General features: G+C 50.5%; 1 protein-coding gene across 7 annotated transcripts in view; it reads left to right on the plus strand.

The window, feature by feature from the left end:
• TGFA (transforming growth factor alpha) overlaps positions 1-19,087 on the plus strand; it is a 130,704-nt gene that overhangs the window by 92,545 nt on the left and 19,072 nt on the right. For 3 of the 7 annotated variants that reach the window (XM_024756391.1, XM_024756390.1, XM_024756392.1), the window contains 3 exons: positions 5,424-5,573; positions 8,352-8,461; positions 10,635-14,463. In XM_024756391.1, coding sequence (XP_024612159.1) covers positions 5,424-5,573; positions 8,352-8,461; positions 10,635-10,642 — 268 coding nt within the window. In that variant the 3' untranslated portion in view covers positions 10,643-14,463. The other 4 variants (XR_003004701.1, XR_003004700.1, XM_024756388.1 and 1 more) reach the window with 2 other exon arrangements.

Genomic DNA, 19,087 nt, shown 5'->3' on the forward strand with positions numbered 1-19,087 from the left:
CACCATGGCTCCTGCAGTTCAGACAAGCTCCTTGCCCCTCCTGTGCTACACTCTTTCCTTTCTTTCTTATGTACTTCTTTTTTATTCTTATCTGGGGGAAACAGCCTACATGTGATTCCAGAGCCTCATTTTCAGAATTATGAAGACAAAATCAGCATTCCAGAGTCTTGTGTTTGACGATATCCACTCTCGACAGATAAAATTGAATGGTCAAATGTTATAAGAAAATGTTCAGCCTTACACATGTGCCATTCCCCTTCGTGATAGAAAAATTCCTATTTTGCTGAGATTCCTTTCTTTTTTTTTTTTTTTTGCGGTACATGGGCCTCTCACTGTTGTGGCCTCTACCGTTGCGGAGCACAGGCTCCGGACGCGCAGGCTCAGCGGCCATGGCTCACGGGCACAGCCGCTCCGCGGCATGTGGGATCCTCCCGGACCGGGGCACGAACCCGCGTCCCCTGCATCGGCAGGCAGACTCTCAACCACTGCGCCACCAGGGAAGCCCTCAGATTCCTTTCTTAAACAGAGGTGCCGCATCTCCCATTTCTCCTGCACCTGAATGAGAGGACCCACTGTACATCTCCCACCCTGGGGAAATGCCCAGAGAGAGACGGGGAAGAGAGGAAGGAGAAGGGGGAGGGGCAGATTTTGAATTGTTGGGTCTTGATTCTGTGTCCTTAAATGACCTTCTACCTCAGTGGTTCTCAGGCCTGGTCTCACATTAGAGTTACTTGGGTGCCCAGACCAATTGGATGGGCATCTCCAAGGGTATGACCATGGCCCCAGCATTCGCCAGAGCTTCCCAGGTGATTCTAATGTACAGCCAGGTGGGAAGCAGTGCCTACCTGCGTTAGAGACAGCAGCTGAGTCAAGCATGATTCACTTGTGACCAGGTGAGGTGACCTTTCCCCTCATTGTGTGACTTATGCTAAAATAATTACGTAATTAAGTTTAATATTAGAAGCTTGGGAATTTTTTTTTTAATGTATGTCACCAAACCTTTTCTTGCTCCCCCCCTAGTAAAGAGCAACTGAAAAGCATCCCTGTATTACAGTTGACTGGGGAGAAGAAAGGACCTCCCTCCATCCCAAGGCCAGAAAGTCTAAATTGTGTTCTCAACTTTGGCTGCCCATTGGAATCATCTGGGAGCTTTAAAAATGCTGATGCCCAGACCTTACTCCCAGGGATTCTGATTTAGTTGGTCTGGGCTGTGGCCTAGACCTCAGGATTTTTTCAAGCTCCACAGGCCATTCCAATGGGCAGCCAGAGTTGATTTCACTGGTAAACCTTCACGGTGGCTTTCAACTCGGGCTTCATCAGAATACCCTCGGCCTTTTCTTTAAGACCCCCGGGCCCCATTTTCAGAGAGATTTTGACCTGGGAGGTCCTGGGAGAAGCTCAAGTATCTGGACCACTGGCTGTTCTGCCTCCCAGCTGCAGCTGGGCTGCTTGGTGCTAAGACTTTCTCTTCTTGGAGCTCACCTAGGCCATGACCTGGAGTCTCGTGTATTAGGCAACAACTCAGGTGCTCCCCATGCCTCACTGGGGAAGTGTTCATTCAGAAGCAAGCTGAGCTCCCTAACTCAATGAGACTGGGGTTTGAGTGTTTACTGCTGTGACACTAAGTGGACAGAGGCATTCTTTTTGGCATGAAGACTTTCCTAATGGGAAAGACCTCTGCCCGGGGCAGTACTGAGGCCAGGCTGGTTGTAAAGGGCCCAGCACACACATGGCAGGAAGAGGATGGAAAGTCAGCAAAATGTGACCCAGCCTAGAGGGTTATCTTCCCTCGTGAGTTAAGACGGCACTGTTTGGGGGCATCTTTGCAACTTGCTACACCCACAGCAGGAAGACCTCTTTATGGGGCAATCAGCCACCCCTCTTCCTTTTTGCTGTGCAGTTTGTGAGTTTGCCATTGAATCACTCTCCCAGAGTAGTATCTTCTGGATTAATTTGCATTACCCCAGAAAGGTCTCCTTCACAGTTGAGATCCTTAGGTTTTTAACTCCCGAATCTGCCCGCCCCATCTGTAAAACAAGGTAAACAGCAGCCCAGACCTCCCATGCAGTAGTCATTGTTGGGATTAACAGAGATAGTTCATGTAGGAGTTTAGCATAGCCTTCGTTGATAAGATAATGTAATTAGCACTAATCTCCCACTATTTTATTTAAATGGGATTTCTTAGAGTCCCCAGCATTGATTTGTTAATTCATAGGGTTTCCAGAACCCAGCAGTTGAGGAGGTGTTAGAATCCTCCTCTCCCAGGGCCTGCAGGTTAGAGTAGGAACATCTCTAGCTGGGTGGAATTGCCTCCTGGGGTGCTCTTCCTATAGCCTGGACCTTTCACGAATAGCTGTGCAAACCCTCATCACACTACCCTTCCCTAGGAGGAAGCAGACTAACACCCAGCTACAGAGAAGTCTCACTGGCTTGACTGCAACTCCTGGTTAGACATCTAACAATCCATCCCAAAGCCCAGGCTCCCCAACCCTCTTCTGTTCTGTGGTTCACCAGAGTTTTTGTAGAGCTAGGTCTTGCCTGCGGGAGCCTGGAGGCTGGCCTAAAGTGAGGCTGGTGGGAGAGGCAGCCAGAGAGGTGGGCATAGTCCTAAGGGCCTTCAGAGAAGGAGAGGCTATAGGGAGATCCATAGAAAGAGCTATGGAAAATGGATGGATGGATGACTGGGCGAATGAATGAGTGAGTCTTTAAATTATATCTTCTTGGTGAATGTGGTCTTTGAGATGGAGTTTGAGGAAGAAAGTGAGGAATAATATTCCAGGCAGAGAAGGTGGCAGGAGCTGAGATGGGCAAGGGGAAGGTAGTCATTCATTCATTCATTCATTCACAGGCCGACGTGTCCTGAGTGCCTATGTGCTGGGCACTAGTTTAAGTTGACATTAGGGGTGGGGGGACTTCGTGGGTTGGCTGAAACCTAGGTGACTGGAGATAAAGTAGAGGGGGTGGGTTAGGGTCCTGCAGATAAGGGGCATTGGATACCAAATGGAGGAAGCCCGCAACCCAGGTGGGAGCCATGTGGGTGCCGGGTGAATATTCAGGATGGGTTGGAGGAGGGACCCTTTGCAGGATTCGCTATAGACACCCACAGCTTCAATCTGTGCATCACCTGTGCCGTTGCTCATCGCCTCTCAGTCTCAAGTTCAGTGCACCGTCAGCTTTCCCCTACTGGGAAGGGGCCAGCGCCTTGTTTTCTCCCCAGCCTACAGGGTGAGCTGTTTCTGAATTTGTCCTCAAAATGATTTTGTTATTAAGACCAAACAAAAGCAAACTTGCCCCTGTTTCCTAGCCCCCAGTCATCGCCCTCCTAGCCAAAGTCTGTGAGAGTCTGTGTTCTTATTCACACTTCCGTGGTCCAGATCCTTTTTCAAACAAGGTCTTCTTGCCAGAGCTCCTGCATCTTCTTCCTCTCAGGAGCCTGCTGTCTCCTCCTTGGGTCTATAGAGAACTCTACATGGCATTTTCCATCCCGGTTGGCCCTCCCCAGCTTCCTTACTAACTGAAGACTGCAAACCCTTTGCACCCTTGTTGAACCTAAAAGCTCAAATCTCCTTTACACTTTCAAGATTGGAGGCTAAACCAAAAGCCAGATTTAATCAAGAGCTGAATCTACGGCATTCTCATCACAGTCCCCAGATAGTATGCAGGGGCAGCAGCCCTGCTGAGTGAGCGAGAACCCAGACCCTGTGGTCAGCAGACCTGGGAATGGATTTCTCTCTCTTCCCTGGCAGGGTGGGCACAGGCAAGTGACTTGACTTTTCTGTGCAAAGACTAAGTGAGAAAACACGTGTCAAATGTAAACTAACCTCTAACAGAAAAGCAAGTTCAGACAAAAGAATTCAAACTAAAGAATACCTTTAAAGGAGGTACATAACAGTTGGGCTTTGGGATAAAGAGCACCAGTGAGAGACTTTTCCATTAAGCAGCATTAAAGACAGAAGCTATATGTTCTGGTATCCCAGGTTGTAGCCTTAAGCAGCCATTTTTGCAGTATCTCCTGTTTGCCGTAACCTTAAACCCATACAGTACCTGAAAATGATTCAATTTGTTGCTAGCATTGAGCAAAACCTGTACTCCAGGAAAATGCACTATATTTGTCCTGTGACTCCTTCTGGCATGTGGGGTCTGGCAGCCCGGGAGCCCAGGTTTAAGGGAATCACAAATGCAACGCCCCTGGGGCTGGCCCTGCACAAGAGCAGGCATACCAGGACCCTTAATCCCCCTTCATTTTCCTTGCCCTTCCAAAGCCTTTTAATCTAAAAGTGAAAGTGACAGTCTGGCTATTTCATCAAAAGTTAGACTCTTAAAAAAAAAAAATTTAACTATCATTGTCGTGTCCGAAGGGCGGTGGGGAGGGACAAAAACCTTTAAATCCAGTGTGATGTTTGGTGCAAGACTGCCCCTCAAGGAAGTCCCCTGTGGGAAGGAAGCTATCCCACCTGAGAAGGCAGTGGTGATCAAACATTTTCATTACAATAAAAAAGTCACCCCAGACAAAGGGACCTGTGTGTAAGCTAAGTATCTTCTACTGAGAAGAATCATATGCTTGGCGGGGAAAAAAAAAAAAAAGGGCCTGCATCAGAAAATGACCATCGCTTCCTTATGCCTAGAACATGTCCTGAGGAATCACCGTGCACGAACCCAGCCAGAATCTGGGTGGGGGGAGTTTAGCATAGGTGAGGGCTACGTGGAAGAAGCAGCTTCAGCCCTCAGCTCTTAGGAGGAGGCCGCTACAGAAATGATTGATGCCAAAGAGTCTCTGAATAGTAGCAATACAAGTAATACTATCACCTTGTGTTGGTGTTGCCCTTTACAGGCTGCATGCATGTTCATAAACATGCATCGTTTTGTGCCGTTACTAATCCTCTAGCGGAGAGAGGCCAGCTGTTATTACCAGATAGTGGTGCTGGCCTCTAGTCCAGTACACGCCCCACCTGGTAAACGTCTGCAGAACTCATTAAACTTGATGAAGAAGATAAAAAAGCAAACCACAGTCTTTGTCTCCTGCTGGTTTAGCATGTTGTCTTTCTCTCATCACTAGGAATTCTGAATACACACATTTAGTTTAAAAATAACCTGGATTTTTATGAACTGCCAAAATGAGCTCCGTGTCTTGGACACACTTGCCGCCCTCCTCACTCCCCCGGGATCTGGCACGGTTACCGTAATAACGAAGTGCCTCAGCAACACCTTCCCCTCAGATGATAAGCTGGTGAGTTATCCCTTGTTCTCCAAACAAGAGGAGCCTGTGCAGGGGAGTAGGAGAAATTTTGCTGATGCCTTTGCCTCCAACAGCAAAGGCTGGAGGGGCCCCTTTGGGCTTTTCCCCTCCGGCCCAGCCTTCCTGGGGAGTGGGGAGAATGAGACTTCTGCCTGGAGAGCGCGCTGACCGTTCCTGTCTTCCTCAGCTGCCACTCTGGGTACGTCGGCGCGCGCTGTGAACACGCGGACCTCCTGGCCGTGGTGGCCGCCAGCCAGAAGAAGCAGGCCATTACTGCCTTGGTGGTGGTCTCCGTCGTGGCCCTGACTGTCCTCATCATCACGTGTGTGCTGATACAGTGAGTCTTTGCTACCCCTGAGGCCGGGACCGCCACCTGCAGGCCCTCCCGGGGCCATAACAGGGCCACCACGACAGTTTACTGCTGTGATGTCTGATCGGCGTTAGCAAAGCAAAGAGGAACTTTGGTGACAGCCAAGTCATGTGAAAGGCACACATCCTGGCAGGTCTGCAGCGCACATCCTGGGAGGTGCCCCATTGAAAGCAGAGCCAAAGGTGCTCTCTCTCTGCTGTGGGCTTGGAGCCTTCACCATTGTCATGGGGATGTGCAGGGGTTCCAGAGGGAACTAGAAACGGCTCCCAGTGGGCAGTAGCGGCCTCACTTCCTCTCCACAGAAGGCACTTGGCGAATCCTAAAGCCACTGTTGCTGTTATGACAGGCCTCCCCCTTTCTCTACCTCTCTGCCCTATTCCTCCTCCTCCGAAACTCAGTCTCTGCCTGACATCTTCCAGGAAGCCTTCCTGAGCCCTAGACCAACTGAGCCCTTTTCCCGGTGTATCTTAGCCTCCTTTGCTTGCCCATATCTCCCGACTGGACTGCTCTGCAAAGGGAGAGGCCCTAGGGCTGTATTTCCGGCGTCTGGCCAGATTTATTCCCTGGAAGTATCTGGAGACCTCTAAGTCACAGAGCAAGCACAGAGTATGCTGCCTGATTGGACACGCACAAGAAATGGACATACCAGCCAAAGGCTGCGGTTAGCTCAGCGTAAAGTAGCTCGTGGTGGAAACAGTAAGTAGACAGGCCCCTCTAGCCAGGCCTGGAGGAAGCAGTGCGTGTTCCCGCAGGAAGCCAGACTTGAGCCCTCTGGGGTTGCCTGGGTTTGGGACAGATAAATAAGAGTCTCCGTCCCGTTTGTTTATTGACTGTTGCTGTTGGAGCGTCTAAAGCACACGCTCCTGGTTCTGGGAATGAACGGGGTGCCCCTAGAGCCCCATCTTGTTGACAGTAGCCGCAGCGCACTCACATCGTCCTCCTGGATCAAGCCAGTGTTAAGGGTGAGGGATGAGGTCTCAGCTGGGCTGTTCTACTCCCATGTGTCTTGGGAAAACATGTTTGCAGGCTGGGGCATAGCTCAGGTTCTGCTACTTGTGAAGACCCCCCTGGGGAAGTAGGAGCAACCTAATGACCACTAGCCTCGATTCTCATGGCCGGCTGGTGCCCGTCACTCCCACAGTCCTGTTTCTGTGGCCAGGAGGGTCCCAGAGCCGTAGGAACAAGACTCGGTGCCCACGTGGGCCTCCCCAGGGGGAGTGAAAAGCTCATTTTGCCATATTCTCTAAAGACAGAAACAACCCAGGGTACCTGCGCGGCCTCTCTGATTCCCAGGGAGGAGTTCCCAGGGAGGCAGCCATCCCATCTCTCCTCTGTCCTTTCCAAGCCCATCCTTGCCAGAGAGCAAGTTCAGAATCCCTGAGAGACCAAGCCCTCGCCAGACTGCTGGTTGCCGGGGCACGGGGTCCCTCCTGAGTGGCAGAGTTGGTTGGGACCAGCTCATCCCATGCCAGAGGGACCTAGAGGCCTTGATCTCACTGCCCTGGGCCATTCCTGTCTGGGTAGTGACGGGGCAAGCCCTCCTGGCTAGGTGACAGCAAGACAGCAGTCACTGATAGATCTGGAGTCAAGGCCTAGGTCTCTCCCACATGGGGTGAGCTGGTCCCAACCCAGACTCTGTGGCTCAGGAGGGACCCGGGCCCGGGAGACTGCTCTGGCCACCCCTGGCAGAAGCAACTTGGGCAGAAATGTCCCAGGGTCCCTTCTCAGCTCTGCTGCCCAGAGATTCAGGGGCTCTAGTAACATTCCTGGGGCAGTGCCGAGAGAGAGGGGCTGGGGTGGGGATCGTGAAATGTCACCAGGCTCCAACAGGGAAGCACAGCAACAGGCTTGTTTCCAGGCTCATGTCAGCCACGAGACCCCTCCCAGCCCCAGACACTGGATGTATAGGTTACATATACCTTAGGGTTAGAATGAGTGGAAACAGCCCTCCATGCTATCCCAAGGGAAACAACCATCAGTGTCTGTAGGTACTTAATGTCTTAGTGCTTTCTTTTCTGCCCTTCTCTTGGGTTCTCTGGTTCCTTTTTTGTGCTAACTCTGCAGACCGTTCATTCCTGCCCACAGAGGGAGGCCGGAGTGTTCATGTTCCTGATGCTTTAGGACTCTGGGTTTTGGGTTCACTGAGAGGATGAGTTTGCCACGACTAGAGAATGTTAGTCCTCAGAAAAAGATTGGAAGCCACGGAGGTGCATGATTTATTCTTCCATTCCTTCCGTGGGTCCATTGCAGCCCACGCACAGTCCCAGCTTCTCGGCTGGCAATTCCTGATGGATGACCCCGTCCCTAACCCTCCCAGCCCTGGCTAGCCTGAAGTGGTGGCTTTGACCCAGTCCTGACAGCGGTTCTGAGGCCGCTCCCGCATTTCTGGAGTTACCCAACTGCTGCTTCATGGAGCAAGCAGCCGGTGGGGGACCGGTCCCCTCTATCAGCTGGAGCCAGGTACCTGCCTGCCAGGTTACCCTGCCAACCCAGAGCAGAGCAGCCGAATGGGGCTGGTCCTCTGGGGTGGCCAACAGGTCCTCTCACAGGTGGCCAGCTCCTGCCCCAAAGGCCACCACCCTGCAAAGCCCTCAGCCCCCTGCTGTGTCTCTCCCTCCGGAGGCCCCATGGGAAGGCTGGGTTAGAGCCCAGAGCTGCCCAGCAGGCCCCTCGGGCAGACGCTGCACCAGCTGGGCACCCCCCTGCCAGGCTCCTGCCAAGACCATGTTCTCTGCACCTTTGCAGCTGCTGCCAGGTCCGAAAACACTGTGAATGGTGCCGGGCCCTCATCTGCCGGCACGAGAAGCCCAGTGCCCTCCTGAAGGGAAGGACTGCTTGCTGCCACTCAGAAACAGGTAAGAGGGCTGCCTCAAGGAAAGGCCTTTTTCCCTCGGGAGACACTATTGGGTAGAGAAGAGGACCACCTTCTCCAGGTCAGAGCAGAAGTTCTTGGAGGATGAAGCAGAAAGAAGGGAGAAAAAGAAGAGGATATTCATCCTACCGAGTCAGGTTTAGTTTATTCTAATGTGTGTTTTACTCAGAAGGGAGCTCTTTTATCCTTACTGGTGACTGTGTGACCTTTAACAAGAAACTTAACCTCTCTGAGCCTTAGTTTTCTTGTTAAAAAGATGTTGTGCAAATTGAATAAGTACTGATATAAAGTACCTAGTGTGTCACAGACTGTAGACATTCAACAGATGTTCATTCTCTTTCCCTTGAGAAATCATCTCCCCTTTCCCATCTGTGAAATGAGAGATTTGGCCTATAGAAGGTCTTGAAGGACTCTAAACTCTTAGAATCCTGTGATCTTCATTCAGTTTACCATTGTTGCTTGAATATTTTCTCCAACATCCACAAAAAAGATTGGACATCTGGATATGAGGCCAAACTCACTTCTCAGGAACCCTCATCCGAGCATCCCTTGCTCAGGGCTCCTTGAGTCAAATAGCAAATATATCCAGACAGGCTCTGAAAAGTCTCACATGAACAAGTTTCTGGAACACTGGGTTGACCCACAAAGCCTGTCAGAAACTTAGAGTTCCTTTTTAGGAAGTAGTGGATCAGGAGACAATCACCCCATACTCGTCCACCTGGGGGTGTCCTTCTCTAGTAAACAGTCAGCATTCCAGACGAGATCGGGCGCGTTCAGAGTGGTATGGCCATAGCACAGTCAGCATTCCAGAAGCTCACGGTTGCATGGAGAAGATAGGAAGAACAGCGCCTGGGAAGCTGGAACGCTGCGGTGTTCATTAGGCCTCCTGGTGATCTGACCTGGAGGGAACTGAAGGCCCTGGAGCGCCGTTCACTTGGTCTTCATTTCAAGAGCCATAGTAATTGTGCGTAAGCAGCCCTTTTGATTTAGGAAGTTGCTGATTCGTTAATCCTCACGATAGCCTTAAGGAGGAGGGTGTGGGTAAACTGAGTCTGCTAAAGGCCCGCGTGGGTGCCTCCCTGAGTCCCTGGGGGAGCTAGGATGAGACCCAAGTCCTCTGAAGGCCCCACTCACATCTCCTTCACTACCTCAGGGGACCATCCATTGAGCTAATGAAGATAAATATTTTTGTTTTGTCTTTTAGCACCAATAGGAAAACTGCGTATGCCTTTTTAAGAAAATTTATAGTAGATTTTGTGCCATCGGTCTGCACCTTGGCAGAGTCATTTAAGATAGAGTAAATTTCTTGTTAATGTCACTTCTTCCCTACCCACATTTGAGAGAATGTTAGCTTTGAACCTGGGGATGGATCTGACCTTCCAGAGATGGCCACCAAGGCTGACGCCCTTCTCCTTGAGTTGACAGGTACCTTCCCACATCCAGAGGAACTGTGGGAGGGACCAGAGCAGGAAGATGTCCAGGCTGGGCTGGACTCAGGAGCTGCTGGGGAATGGGTGCACGCTGCCTCCCCACGACAGGCACAGAGGATACCGTCAGGGCCCACCCATTGAGCAACAAGGGGGTCCATCCTTTTTTTTTGCAGTACGCGGGCCTCTCACTGTTGTGGCCTCTCCTGCTGCGGAGCACAGGCTCCGGACGCACAGGCTCAGCGGCCATGGCTCACGGGCCCAGCTGCTCCGCAGCATGTGGGGATCTTCCCGGACCGGGGCACGAACCTGTGTCCCCTGCATCGGCAGGCGGACTCTCAACCACTGCGCCACCAGGGAAGCCCAGGGGTCCGTTCTTATATAGCCTCGGGGGAAGCCATTCTGCTGCCAGAGCCCTGACCAGCTCATGAGCTGCCCACTAAGCCACCCCTGATGAGGGAGCTGGCCGCAGACGGGGTTGAATCACGTCCAGTTGAATGAAGGCCCTCATGACAGCGCGCATCCCCATTCTCTCGTTTCCTTTGGCGCTGAAAGCACAGTTTCAGGAGCTTCTGCCCCTGAGGTTTAACCAGCAGAAGGTGGACTTGTCCGCCCAAAAGAGCCTGGTGACTCTGGCTGGTGCATCCCCAAGTTTCTGTCCCAAGCCAGTTTTCCCAGCCTGGCTGGGGTCTGGCCCGCAGAGCTTAACCTGTTTTTCCTTCCTTCCAGTGGTCTGAAGAGCCCAGAGGAGGAGTTCTTCCAAATGGCCTGCGGCAGCCTGAGAAAGAAAGGACTTCTTGAGGATGGCACGGTGAGGGCTGCCTGGGACGGGCCAGCAGACCTTTCCTACTCTGCCTGCCCTCGCCTGTGTGGGCTTTTTGTCTTTTGTGGGCCTTCATTCAAAACTCTGTCCACAACTCTGTCTGCTTGGGGTTATCCAGTGTGACCTGGAGAAGAAATAAGCGGACCACAGTCTAAAGACTGGTCAGAAATGAACGGCACGGGGTGGACCTCCTGTTTACCTAATGAGCTGTGTGCGTTGGCATCTGTGTCCAGGTGTGTGTAGGTGTGTTCTGCCAGTCGCGGATGCCAGGCTATGCTTTTTTTCATGGGCCCATCTCCCCACAACAGTCGCCATCCTGCCTGACACTGGAGATTCCTTTAGTTGTTACAGTTTTTTTCTTACCGCTTATGGGGGAAGAAGGTGGAAAAAGGCATAACTGCTTTTTGCTACGTGAAGACACCAGTGTGAGAGGAGCCATGTCTGTCCTCTGTCCACAAAACCCTCAACCAGCCCGATATCTTCCACAGACACATGATGTTAAACACCTTCCCGAGCTGTTGCCCCCCTCAGAGATAACTTCTTATTTATTAGATGGATGATGGTGTTATTTTTAATCTCTTAAGTCAGTGTAAAAAGCTCAAAACCCTTTCAGACGTCTGCATTAATGATGTATGTATTGCTAGCCAAAAAGTTAGACTGATTAGAAATGTCCGGTCTCTTTGGAACAGCTAAAGCTTGGGAAAAACCACCAGGATAGATGGAGATGGACAGAGGATGAGTTGCTGATGGGAGCAAAGATTGGGGTTCAGAGGTCATGCCATTTAATACACAAAACTAGTAAACGCCCCAGGATACACTCCTGTTGAAAAGTTAACAAATCTAGCAGTGGAGATCTGGCATCTTGTCAAGGAAGAGGAAGAATGCCTGTGTGTGCCTCTACATGGGGGAAACACAGACTACCCCGCTCTGTTATTAAACATGCTAACTGTCTAGTGGGCCCTCTGAGAATCTGTTAGAGCATTAACAGAGGGCCGCGGGCATTTGGGGCTGCATCCGTGAAGGGGGACCAGTCACTTATTTTCCATGTTGCTACTCAGTTGATGTTTTATTTTGAAAGGGAGAAATTGAACTTTCCTATTTATTTTTAAGCATTAGGAGAAATATTCCAGTGACCTTTTTTTTCTTTTCCATCCAGGATGCCGTGTTTTTGTGTTTTTTTTTTTTTTAACAAAAACTCTAACAAGCCATCTCCACCGCGTGGATCTCACTTTTCCCTCAGGGAAGGAGAAATTCTTCTCCTGGGTGCTTTCCAACCCAGTGGGTCTGCCTGTGGGAAATTCTAGTTCCCTCCAACTGCACGGTGGGAGCTCATGCCTAGGAATTGTCACTAAAATTTGGAAATGGGAAACAATGAAATAATATGTAGACTCCATATGTGAGGGAACTCTTATTCCCTAATATTTGAAAAATGGACGATTTCTACCTATTAACCCTTCAGTGCCTGTAGCGCCTCACATCGTGAAAGGGACCTTTAAAATATGTCAAGTTGGCTTGAAATTCCTACCAGGTCATTTTGTCCTCCTCGAATTCTTCTGCCCCAGTATGTCTACTTCCGTGACTTTTCTCTGTATTTCTTACAGTTGAGACAATTATATGACACGTGTCTTAACTCTGGCACTTTTATTGAATGATGCAACACCCAAAGCGCCCGTAGCAGAAATGGGGTCCGTTCGCCAGCAGTGTAACTGACCACAGCTCCCGGGTTTTAGTCATAAAAGAAAATACGCCTAAGTTCGCATTCCTTAGGCTGGTCCTACAGCGGCAGATCTGTGGGCTGAGGCTTGACCATAGGAGACCAATGCAGTTGACACTGGTTTGTGGACCCCAGTTTGCACTCACTTTTCTCATCAGGCTCTACTGAAAGTCTGATCCCGGTTCGGAGAGACTAATGAAAGTGGAGTAGCATCACTTGTTTTTAACTTGAGATCACATTTTTACTTTAGGACAATCTTGACTCAGTCTTTTAGAGGCTCTTTGAGGTCTGGTTGCCTTGAAAGTGTATGAACTGATGTTGAGAATGTCTCGTGGGGCTTTGTTCACCTACTGAGTGGAAGGATCAGTGTCCAGTCTTCAGGTGTCCAAGAGCCTTTGCAGAGGTGAGAATATAAGGATGGAAGCAGAGGGAACCTTCTTTGTTCCCTGTGGGGACCTCATATTTAGGGTCTTTGAATGCTCCAGTCCAGCAAGTCACAGCTGCCGGTGCCCCATTCCTTGTGCCTGTACAACCATGCAGTGAATGAGCTCAAATGCGTGCCATCCTAGAAGTGCCTCTCAAAACAGTCCTCTGTAAACCAGCAGGTCTGAAGGGAGTTGGAAGCAGAGGTGGGGTCAAGGCAGGCCTGGTTGGACCTTTGTCCATGCTCCAGGATAGGAGAACCTTGCTTCTTTAGTGATTTCTCTCTTAGAAATCAGATGGCCAACAAGCACTGGATTCCTATGCCATTAATGGCATTGGTACTTCTTTGGCATTGGTTAGCTGTAAAAACACCCCCTTTTCAGGTTAAAAATCATCTCCTAATCCATCTCCATAGGTTCCCCATGTTTCCTTGCTTTTTAGAAAGCCAAGTTCATTACGATCAGGGAATCATTCCCAAGATCTGACATGGTAAGCGGCCACACACACCTGGGGGCGGGGAACACAGCCGTTTCCAATGTCTGTCTCAGGAGAAATGTAAAGCCCCCATTTAAAAAAAAGGGAGGGGGTGCTTCCAAGTCTTTTGTGGGGCCTGGATTTTCCCACTGCTCTACAGGCTGTGACTTCTTTAAGCATACTGGCGGGAAACGTCTTCTGCTAATGAAAGGAGAGACAGCGGCCAATCCTGATCTGGAACACACATCTGGATACACATGTAACCAAGCAAGATATGAGTTTGCTATTGTGTGCCAGCAGAGAAGGGGGGCATAATGTCCCCAGAGTCTATCTGCCATGAAAGGAGACGGCGGGATTGACATTCCCCCATCCGTATTGATGAGGGAGGAGGTGTGCTTCCAGAGCTTCTTGGGAGCCTGGTCTGTGCAGGTGGAGAAAGTGTCTGGCATCTTCAGGTTTCCCGGGTCTGGGCTGCCTCGGTGCACGAGAACCGCTGGCTATGACTACTCTTCCAGGCAGGTTTGGCAGGAACAGTGCTCAGGAGGCCCCAACCCCTTAGTAGGATCTGGGCTTTGATTCCTGCCAACCTGCTCAGCTGAGGAGGGGGCAGGGGATGATTCAAAAGCCCAGGACCAAGGGGGACATCACAGAAACAAGATGAACACATATGTTTGTTCTTAATGTTCTAACATAAGACCTGTTCTCTGGAGCCACTGATTTTACCAGGCTTTCTAAAAGATCTCACGGCAAACACACACATAGTACTGAACACAACCCCTCTTCCTAGTGTAATAATTTACTGAAGTGTTCAACTTCTCATTATCTTATTATAACAAACCTGATGCTTTTTTTTTTTTAGAACTTGTTACTCTGACTTCTGTATATGTTGCACTGAAAAGGTTAATATTTAATGTTTTAATTTATTTTGTGTGGTAAGTTAATTTTGATTTCTGTAATGCGTTAATGGGATTAGCAGTTCTTTTCCTTAATGTCTGAATTGTACTTATTTAAAGAGTAGTGAGCAATGTAAAATGCAGTTGTGTTTTTCAGTAACGTGTATTGTTGTTCAGTTGTACTGTACCTTGTTTGGAAGGATGAAGGAATGAACTCTTTTTTTTCCTAAATCAAGACTAGAGCTTTTCTTTCATGAGATTGGGAGATGGCTGAAGCACATTTAAGATTTTCCTCCGCAAATGTGAATGATGAGAAAAAACTAGATGCTCTTTTGCAAATGTGGGAATCCTAAAATTAACTTTAGTTGATCCCTGTCTGCTTGGAAAAACCAAATTCCCTGAAGTTCTTCTCAATATATGAGTATTTCATTTACTATGTGTCCAACAATACACTAACTGGTGTGAAAGAAAAGATGAAACATACAATCCCTGCCCCAAAGGAATCAAAATCTGGCTGAGATTGACTGACATGCAGAAAATAATTCCAGACTAATTCCAGCCAAAATACAAATAATGCCCGAAATTCTAAGGTACAGAGTATGTGTTAACAGCTATGATTCTCCAAGTGTGGTCCCCAGACCAGCAGTATCAGCATCACCTGGGAACGTCTTAGGAACGCAAATTTTCAGGCCCCACCCCAAACCTATTAAACTCTCGAGATGCCCCATGCCCCCTCCACCTTCCAGATGATTCTGATACATGCTCAAGTTCGAGAACCACTGTGCTATAGGACTCGGAGGACCCATCCAGGAAAAAGCCCCCATGAACTTGGAATCAGCCAGACCTTCCCTCATTTCTCCAGGTGACTTGCAGTTGCCAGCTTGAATCCATGGTCTGGATCGTTAGCACCCAGCCTTTGGGGATGCTGTCGGCCCACACTTCAGACCCCTGTTTTGCCTGGCTGCTGTATGCCTGACTCCTGCCTGGCCCGGCCTTGGGGTGTGACCTAGCCTTGCCTCCCCTCTAGCTGGGAGCTCCTTGCCCAGCAGCAGCCTGGAATTCTAGCCCCAGTGCTCTTTCCCCATCTTCTGAAACTCCCTCTTCCACACTGGCCATCCACAGGACTCGCTCTGCAGGCCCTGAGCTTTCTGCCTCTGCCTTTCACCTCCAGAAACAGGAAGTGCCCGTGGTCACACACCCCTGGGTTGAGCAATGCCTTTTCCACTAAGCTAGTGTCTCTCACCCCAGATCAGTTGAATTCTAGAATCTGTAGGGGTGGAGCTTGAGCATCTTTTAAAAATCTCTCCCCGTGATTCTAATCCAATCCCTACTGCCCTCTGGAGTATGCCAAGCCCCAGGGAGCACATGGCACAGGAGAGGTTTCATGCCTGGAGCTGAGATACCCATCCAGGGCGTCCCACCCTAGTCCATGCTTAAGTATCCCTTAATATCCAGCAGATGTTAGCCCTGGGGAAACGGAGGCTTGGACCTCCTTTCAAGTGGGATCATCTAAAGCAAAGAAGTGAGATAACATGTGTGGGAACAGGGCCCCCTGAGGAGTACCATGTAGCTGATGCTTGAGGGTATGCACAACTGGGCAACGGCTTTTCAGGAGCCAGAGTTTGCAATTGGGAATGAAAATGTGACACTGATACTGAAAAGTAAACAGGAGAGGGAAAAAATCCTCTCCAGGGACATTTACCTCAATGGAAGCTTCAGGCGCTGATGTGCAGTTGAACAGGTGCCCTAGGACGGGAGGAGCCCCTGCTGCCATGAAGTCCTCCAGGGCAAGTCCAAGTCTGGCAGGGGAGCCCCTCTCATGGGGGGTCAGGGGAGTGGAGTTGAGCACTGGGCAAGGGAACGGCTCCACTCCCTGGGCTGGTCTGCCCTGCCTGTTCCAGGGAAGGATTCCTCGGGTCTAGAAATGTGACAGCTCAGAAGGACTGTGCTGTAAAGAGCTGGCATCATTTAAACCTTGTCCCACCAGGGCAGAGCACGCAGCGGCGCGCTCCCACCTGCCTTTGTAGAAGAAGCCCCCCAAACAGAGCACAGGGGCTCCGGGTCCCCGTGGTGGAAGGAGGCCCGGAGGTGAAGACCTGGGCTTGGCTACAGCCCTGCTTTTGGCTGTGTCACTCTAGGGCGGTACTAATTCTTTCCAAACCTCCAGTCCCTGCCTATTTAGCTCCGGCCCGTTTAGCTCATGGAGCTGTTGAGGTAAAACTTATAAACTCCCACTTGCTCAGCCTGATCCTTGGAATAAAAAAATCTAGCGCTGGGGGCTTCCCTGGTGGCACAGTGGTGAGTCCGCCTGCCGATGCAGGGGACACGGGTTCGTGCCCCGGTCCGGGAAGATCCCACGTGCCGCGGGGCGGCTGGGCCCGTGAGCCATGGCCGCTGAACCTGCGCGTCCGGAGCCTGTGCTCCGCACCGGGAGAGGCCACAGCGGTGAGAGGCCGGTGTACCGCAAGAAAAAAAAAAAAAATCTAGTGCTGTCCTAAATGCCGTTGACACGTTGCCCGACTCAAGGGAGGCCTCACTCCCCCATCCTCCAGCGACATTCAATCCAAGGTGAAAAAAGGCATGAGGAGGGGAGATTGTATGAGAACTATTTCCAGAGAGCCAGTGGCAAAAGGGGCCACATCCAGAGGGTCATGGTCCCAGGACACCACCTTTAGAAGTGGTTAAGGACCTAGAGGGGTGAGGAAAACTCTCCTTGGACGTAGGAAGGTGTTCATTGTGGCCTCAAGTTGCAGGGCCAGAGACAAAGAGGTTGACCTCAGCTCATCAGAGGGTCTTTCTCATCATCAGAGCCACCTCCTGTTCCAGAGCCACCTACTGTTCTCCCTAACACCAGAGTGATCAAGCAGAGACTGGGTGGCCACCAGGGACACAGTGGGTGCCTGGTGAACTAGAACAGGAGCCGGAAGACCTTGGGGCCAGTCTTCCTCTAAGTATCCTGACCACCACCTCCTGCCCATGAGTCCACGGGCTACCCCAGCCCTCCAAACCTCCACCTAACACAGCACCCTTCCGCAATAGTCTTTCTGAGCCCAGACTTCAGCCTCTGTCCTCCCCTTGTCCTGCTGTGGGTCTTATGGTCTCCCAGAGCTTCTCGGTGATGGAGGGGCATCTCAGGCCCTGCCCAGCCCCCTTCCCTCCCACCTGCTGTCTTTAGAGCCCCTGTGGCTTAACCATACTCAGGAGGGTCCCTATACAGGGACCACAGATCCAGTAACTCTCATGAGAGGGCCTTCTCTGGCTCCCTCTCTATCCCCACGTGCCGAGATGTACTAGTGCCCTCCCAGATACACTCTCCACCGTCCTCTGCCCAGTGCCCGACTATGGACAGCCTCTGTAGGGCTCTCTTGCCCAATGGCTTCTGGTTCAGCTAGTGGGAGGCCCTGGAGGAGAGCGGGGTCGTTTGTTTGTTTGTTTTTATGGTGCAATTCTTTTCTGTTTTTTTTTTTTTTTTTTTGGGCAATTTTTTTTTTGTTTTTTTTTTTTTTTTCGGTGTGTGGACCTCTCACTGTTGTGGCCTCTCCCATTGCGGAGCACAGGCTCGGGATGCGCAGGCTCAGCGGCCATGGCTCACAGGCCCAGCCGCTCCGCGGCATGCGGGATCCTCCCGGACTGGAGCACAAACCCGTGTCCCCTGCATCGGCAGGCGGACTCTCAACCACTGCGCCACCAGGGAAGCCCTCTTTTCTGTTTTTTAAATTTACCTATATTTGATTTACAATATTTTATTAGTGACAGGTGTACAGCATAGTGACTCAATATTTTCATAGATTATATGAAATTTTATAAAGTCATTATACTCCGTTTAAAATGACTACAAGATAATGGCTATATTTCCCTGTGCTGTACAATAAATTCTTGTTACTTCTCTGAGACGGAGGTATTTTAACCCCCCTCCCTTCCTGCTCCAGTGCTGTGTCTCCAATAATTACACCCCAGCACTAGGCTCTCAGGGCCCCTCCTCCTTCCAGCTCTCACCACACTTCATTTACGCCACTCCCTCCCCTTGTCCCTTCTGCTCTGGGGTGGTAATGGCTCCCCACAGTTGCCAGTTTTAACTCTGCCAATCTTGCCCCCCCCAACCTCCACCTTGCCCTTTAATTTCCAGGGATGCTTAACCGGAGGCTAAAAATTCAAATGCCATCAGGAGTGAAGCTGTTAACGGGAATTAGTGCAACTGCTGGATGGGAGCGTAAATGCCCACGAGTAGTTTGCATCTGGCATGGGAGGTGGACATTGGGATAAACTGGGGTGCACAGACCTCTTCTGAAGGGGGCGATCATGTCTCAGTTCCAGCCCATAATTGATATCCAGCAAGGTGGCCCGATTTTCCATTTTTTCAAGAGAAGCAGAAAATCTGGACTTTTTCATGAAATATCTCCATTTCTAAATGTGACTCAAATTCATAAACCGCTCTGTGGCCACACCGAAATCTGTCTGCAGGTCACCATCCGTTGGCAGCCTTCACTCTCAAGCTGTTTACTTGTCTCCACCTCTGCCAGGCCCTTTCACGCCTCTCTGCCTTCACAGTTCTCTTTACTAAGAATGGCTTTTTCTGCTTCTTGGCCTGAGCAAACTTCTGGTCCTTCAAGAAGGGACTCACACCTCACTTTCTCTCTGGAGCCTTCTTGGAGCCCCCATGCAGAGCCTTCCCAACGCACCCAGAGCACTTTGTACATCCTTATGTTAAGACACTCATCTCACTGGCTGACACTGTTGACAAACTCCTCCACAAGTTGCCCTGTGCCCAGGATCATCTTGTGCCCCAGGTCATGAGCTTCTCAAGGTCAAAAACCTCTGTCCTATGCATCTTTGTAGCCCCAGCATTTAGCCTGAT

The sequence above is a fragment of the Neophocaena asiaeorientalis genome, unplaced genomic scaffold, assembly GCF_003031525.2.
Source record: "Neophocaena asiaeorientalis asiaeorientalis breed wild unplaced genomic scaffold, Neophocaena_asiaeorientalis_V1.1 scaffold303, whole genome shotgun sequence".
NCBI lineage: Eukaryota > Metazoa > Chordata > Mammalia > Artiodactyla > Phocoenidae > Neophocaena > Neophocaena asiaeorientalis.